The 6,235-nt window shown below is 40.0% G+C and overlaps 1 protein-coding gene across 1 annotated transcript; it reads left to right on the top strand.

Moving 5' to 3' along the window:
• The first annotated feature begins 3,308 nt into the window (after positions 1-3,308).
• Positions 3,309-4,498, top strand: LOC117302658 (galanin receptor type 1-like). The gene has a single exon (XM_033786641.1). The coding sequence runs from the start codon at positions 3,309-3,311 to the stop codon at positions 4,374-4,376; it is 1,068 nt and encodes a 355-aa protein (XP_033642532.1). The 3' UTR covers positions 4,377-4,498.
• The last annotated feature ends 1,737 nt before the right edge of the window (positions 4,499-6,235 follow it).

Genomic DNA, 6,235 nt, shown 5'->3' with positions numbered 1-6,235 from the left:
TTCTCCAAAAGCCTACTGTGTGGATTGATTTAAAGGCAAGTTTGGTGTAATCAAAATAATTGTTAGCATACACGAGCACTGGAGAGCTATTGATAGTATAAAACATTGTGAGAAACGGCTCCCTCTGTAGTTTTTGAGAAAGGGGTAATATTTCACTAAATTACCAAAAGACTGCAGGCTTTTATTAGGCATCTGAAAGCATATTCCTTTGCAACTTCGGTGACCATTGAGTCAAAATGTTTACAGATTTTGTATTATTATGTTGGGATAAACCAAGCGAGAATACTGGTCTTTGACAATCCAAAGGCGGGTGTCCAATGCCAATCTTTGAATCAGTCTGGTGCTGTTGTATTATTTACCATTCCGTCATTGTTTTTTAAAACAATGGTTTTAAAAACATAAATTGATGTTTTGTCACGATCCCTTCTTTCTACTTCGCGTTCACGTTCAGTATTTGTTGTGGAGTCCAGTCGATTGTGTTCCACAAAATGGCGGACCTCAAGAAGAAAGAAGAAAAACACACACAAAATTCGAGGGATGTTTGTGTGTATCATTTTTAAGTCTACTTTTAAAACATCTTTCCAACCATGTTCATTTAATACAAGCGCTTTGTATAGCCAAAAGCGCCCAATCCGAATGCAATGTGCCCCTTTAATCATTCTTTCATATTAATATTTACTTTAATCATGGAGGTATATAGAATGAAGTTTTAAATTACTGTATATTCGATTGTGTATAGCGCACTGGGATTTTACTTTGCCCCTCTTCAGCAATTTCGTTGTAGCTGTTTTGTGTTTGAGTTATTTGATATTGTATTATAAAATTGCTTCACCATTTGTCTCTCATAATTATTAAATTATAAAAAATATCATAAAACTACGGGCACAGGAAAATTCATTTTCCTGACTGAGAAATACAATAATAGCCGACTCATTGCTTTATAGTATGGAGTTTTTAAAATGGGTTTCGTTATTTAGAAAGATGACAAAATATCATGAAGCATATATAGAATCCTGTTGATCAATCCTGTTGAAATATAATTATTTTCCTCTCTTTGAAATAATGTTTTGTGATCGAGACTAATATTTAAGAACCCATTCCGCGGTAGTGCAGTTAAAGCCATTTGACCCTTTCGGTACAGAAAAAAAAAGTTCACAGATCTACAAATTACTTACAGGGTTTACAGAAGGTAGTGGTGAAATACTTCTCGTGAAATATTATTCCATGAAAGGCTTAAATTTTTGAGAAAACAGTAAAACAATATCAATTCTCGTTAACGAGAATTACGGATTTATTTTGAACACATGTCATGACACGGCGAAACGCGCGGATACAAGGGTGGGTTTTCCCGTTATTTTCTCCCGACTCCGATGACCGATTGAGCCTAAATTTTCACAGGTTTGTTATTTTATATAGAAGTTGTGATACACGAAGTGTGGGCCTTGGACAATACTGTTTACCGAAAAGGTCCAATGGCTTTAACAACGATCCTATGTAGGCTAAAGAAGTAGTCCCAGCCGATTTTCAATATCTTTCGTCTAGGTAGTAAATTTTAGTTAAAGACATGGACACTATTGGTAATTGTCAAACACCAGTTTTCTCACTTGGTGTATCTCAACATATGCATAAAATAACAAACCTGTGAAAATTTGAGCTCAATTGGTGATCGAAGTTGCGAGATAATAATGGAAGAAAAAGTACGCCCTTGTCACACCAAGTTGTGTGCTTTCAGATGCTTGTTTCGAGACCCCAAATTCTATAATCTGAGGTCTCGAAATCAAATTCGTGGAAAATTTCTTCTTTCTCGAAAACTACGTCACTTCAGAGGGAGCCGTTTCTTACAATGTTTCTCACAAATATCTCGTTCGTAACTGTTTACATCAGATACACGCAGTTTGTGATATTTCTTATTTGATATATAAGAAGAGAGTGCTCTCTTCTTATATATCAAATAAGAAATATCACAAACTGCGTGCACAATCGAATAAATTTCCCCTAGGTGACAAATACAATAATAGTTTTGCTCATTTTTTGAGTGTATGCGGAAAATTATTCAACCATACGTGGAGTAACTTCATTAGCTCTATACATAATACGTTCGAGTCTATAGTTCCAGTCTCTGGTAAACAACAAATGTAGGTCGAGTCTTTATACCGTTCGCTTACAATACAGCTGAAAAGTTCAATTGTTTCGTGAAATCAATAATAACGCATAGTGCACAGTTCCGATATTGGAGCAGTAATTAAATTAGCAAGACGCGTTCAATTTCTCTCAGGTGGTGGCTTGACTAAATATAATCTCGTTTCCAAAATCAGAAGTTATTTTAGATTGATTTTGAGTGGCTGTTTTGTGTTTAAAGTGTGTATTATTGGATTGGATACGAAAGTCATATTAATGGTGGGCTGGTCTGATGCTAAGAAAAGTTCAAATTTATGCTAGAATGGTTTCTTTAATTCATGAAATGCTATTTTACACAGATAATTATGTTTCAAAATTAATCTGCAAACTTACGTTTTCATACACTATAATTACTTCCCTAAAACAATCAATTACATTATTTCCAACGTTACATATAATAAATAAAAAATGCAAGTTAAAAACCCCGATTATTTTTATACAATGTTATTTTTGGCCTATTGTACAACTTTTTCATCCGTTACTTCATTGTTTACTTTTAATTTTGGGAAATATAAAATGGATCGAGGCTATATAAGTTTAGTCTTTCGTTGTCTGTATATACACAAGGCAGAACTAGCACAAAGTAAACATTGCATGACTTATACCCATCTTGCCTATCGGCTTCTACATTTACATACTAGAAAGGATTTCTGATTCGTCGAGATAGACTTCGGGGAGTAAACGCAAACAATATTTAGCATGGCTCGCCAACCTTCACTCCGAAGTATTGAAATTGCGTCCTTTGATTATCTCTTCGATGTCTCGTTTTACTCTGTTCGGGTGTTTGACTATAGGCCGTAAGCCAGGCATCGGATAATTGCATATCGACTGTTGGGGTCTCAGACAATATTTTTCACAAAGTTCGTACCCGAAGGCAGAGCTTTTAGCAAAGGCAGAGCTTTTAAAGGCAGTCGCCAATATTAATGCTGAGAGCAACCTATTTATTGACAATGCTAGTCAGTCACCAGATCATGCTTGTTTATTGTACGTGGTGTTACATACTTCGTCTGCGGTCTACAGAGTATCAATTTTTAGTATTTAGACTTTGAATCACTTGACTGTTCGATCGGATCTTATCAGCCTACCGTTCACTTCGCGGTATTTACGGCACTGATTTGTGGGATGCAGACATGACAAGTATGGATTTCGTTTTGAATGCCACCGATTGGGATCCTACTTCTACCACAAGGGATATCTACGGTGTCGCTTCTATAACTTGGGATTGGTTCTTCATTGTGCAGCTCATCCTGGCACTCTTCGGTATCTTTGGTAACATTCTAGTCATCGTTGTGTATGTTAAGAAACTCCGTAATCGAAGCAACTCCAACAAACTCATCGTGATGTTAGCCGTTGCTGATCTCATTACATCTGTAGCTATAATCCCCCTACCGTCTCTAACCTACGTACCCAACTCAGCAGTGGGTAGAGTCTACTGTATCTTTACATATTCTGCCGTCATAATGTGGATGTCAATCGTGGCTTCAATCTTCATCCTGACTTTGCTGTCTCTTGAACGCTATTTCGCTGTGGTACACCCTCTAAAGCACAAGCTCATATTCAGCAAGAACCGCATCAAGTGTTTTATTGCAGCAATTTGGACCGCTGCAATTGTTATGAACAGTGGAAGTTTTTTCGTCACCAGAGTTAGCGAGGGTAACAACTGCGAACTGACATGGCCGAGCAGTGCTTTCCAAATGGCCCACGGTTGTATGATATTCACTGTAGAGTTTGTCATTCCCGTTACTCTGATGGTGGTGTCTCACTTTCGCGCCATAAGAGAACTTCAGATGCAAGCGAGGTCCCTTCTGAAGCGGAACGAATCCACATCTTCACCAGCGTTTTCCTTACTCAGATGTCGACGTAGAGTGATTAAGATGGTCCTCATCGTGGTCCTCACCTTCATCATTTGCTGGCTACCAGACCAAATGGGGTTCTTATTGTTTAACTTCGGCGTACTGTCACCAGACTATTTCCGGAGCACCATCTACCGAGCATTTACAATCTTGGCGTTTATCAACTCTTGTGCAAATCCCATTATTTATGTCTGGCTGAACAAAAACTTCAGGGCGGCAGTGGCCCAACTCATACCTTTTATCCGACTGAACGTTAGGTCTAACTCTGCCGAAGAAGGGACGATGGCAATGTCAGTGGCTGAAGCTAGATACACCGGTCCGGTTGCGTTTACAAATAACGCATAGTGATTATTAACAGTGAAACCACACTGCACTTTAAACATTATTTGCAGATCAGAACTTGACCCGGATCCGAGTTTGATCCATTTCTAGATCAGTAGACCCGGAATCTGAGGCCCTTTTCGATTGTGTCCGCCCGGACACATTTGCATATGCAGTTGTGTCCGCCCCCGTGCAAAACCGTCTTTGCAGTAAATTAAACGCCCTTGGTCGACGGAACACGTTCGCCATTTTGTTTACAAGCTAAGTGCATGTCATAATTGACATGGGAAATGTTCGGCCGTTGGGTGTTCGCTGCAATCATAAAATACGTGAATATTCATGCTGCATCAGGTTCAGTGCTGGCACGCTCACTTACGCTCGCACATACATGTCCGCCGGACGGTTTTTGCATAGCCCCGGACACAATTGCATATGCAAAAGTGTCCAGAGCGGACAGTTATGCATGGCGGACACAATTGCATCTGACAAGGGCCCATAACAAATCCACTGAACTTTGTTATTTGAGTTAAGAACCCGTTGTTTAAGCACTCTTTTCTAGATGGTGGCAGGTGGAGCAAAGACACGGTATGGCGGTTTCAACTTTCCGCCGTGTTCAGTTTTCCGAATGACCAAATACGGTAACATTACGTCATGCGATGCCTGCGCACAGCAAGCAAAAGTAGTCAATTTTTAGTGCTGTATTGAGTCATCCGTGTTACTCTCCGGTAGCTGTCATGGCGGCGTCCACGAGTACAACGAGCGGCGAACGCGTGGATCGTATGAGAGAATTTGGTGTGGCACAAGCAGTGTGACCTGCTTACAGTTGTACGCATGAATACGTGTAAAGATGGGGCAAGAGAATGTGACTTAACAGAAAAGAATCGTAATAATAAACAATTTGGGGTCACTGAGAGAACTACAGTACTCGCCAGGGTACTCGCGGCTGTATTTTTGTCTGGCTACGTCACCCGGAAAACTGAACACGCCGGAAAGCTTAAACCGTTCCAACAACGTGGTGAAATGTCCGGCTACGTCACCCGGAAAACTGAACACGGCGGAAGACTGAAACCGCCACAACGGGACTATTTAATGTATACTCATCGTTTTAGTGTGTGCATTTTTGTTTCGATCTCTGTAGTGAATATTCAGGGGACAGGACTCTGATCGCCCCTATCCTTATCGAACGTACCGGGGGCAGATCGGGGGGTCGGCCCGGGGAAGCTAATCGAACGCACCCATTCTCTCAGTCGGTTTACAATATTATTGATAAACTCTAGACTGCTGCCATGTTTTGTGGGGAAAATGTGGGTCAAATGTTTTTCTTTACAAGCATTTCGACAGCATTTCCCCCAGGGTGGGGACATTACTTGGTCTTACTGCCCCACCCTCCCATTTTAAGTATACACAAATGTTATAGGCCTTGCCCTATATCTCAGAAGGGAACTGGTGACCCAATTCTTGCTTTCATCAAGAAGATACAAAAACATGAAACAAAAATTGCGCTATTATTTCAAAATACCAAAGGTCGGTTTTCAAAAGGGATTATACTATTATTTTGCAGGCAAATATCACTGACGTCTATGTGCATGCTTTGTAGTTTATTTCATGGTTGACAATATTACTCGTCGTTCACAAAATAGTAGCTTAGAAAGCACAAAGTAAACACATTTTATTCCTGCATCAGAATTCAGCGAAGGGCAAGACAACACTATGGTTACCATCTTTTTGACCATGATTAAAAATAACAGTCTCTGCCTTCGGGCAGATGGCCGAATCATTGTATCTTCGCACGACTCTGTCTGGCTTAGCATTGAGCGAAACATTGTATAGACAACTTTCTTTGGCTGTTATTATAAGAGGTCTACTTTACCTCGTCTTGGTGA

The sequence above is a fragment of the Asterias rubens genome, chromosome 18, assembly GCF_902459465.1.
Source record: "Asterias rubens chromosome 18, eAstRub1.3, whole genome shotgun sequence".
Classification (NCBI taxonomy): Eukaryota; Metazoa; Echinodermata; class Asteroidea; order Forcipulatida; family Asteriidae; genus Asterias; species Asterias rubens.
The sequence above is the reverse complement of the archived record's forward strand: the minus strand, read 5'-3'. Positions and strand labels throughout refer to the sequence as shown.

Coding starts and splice junctions, on each gene's coding strand:
- LOC117302658 (XM_033786641.1), top strand. CDS start 3,309: ATGACAAGTATGGATTTCGTTTTGAATGCCACCGATTGGGATCCTACT.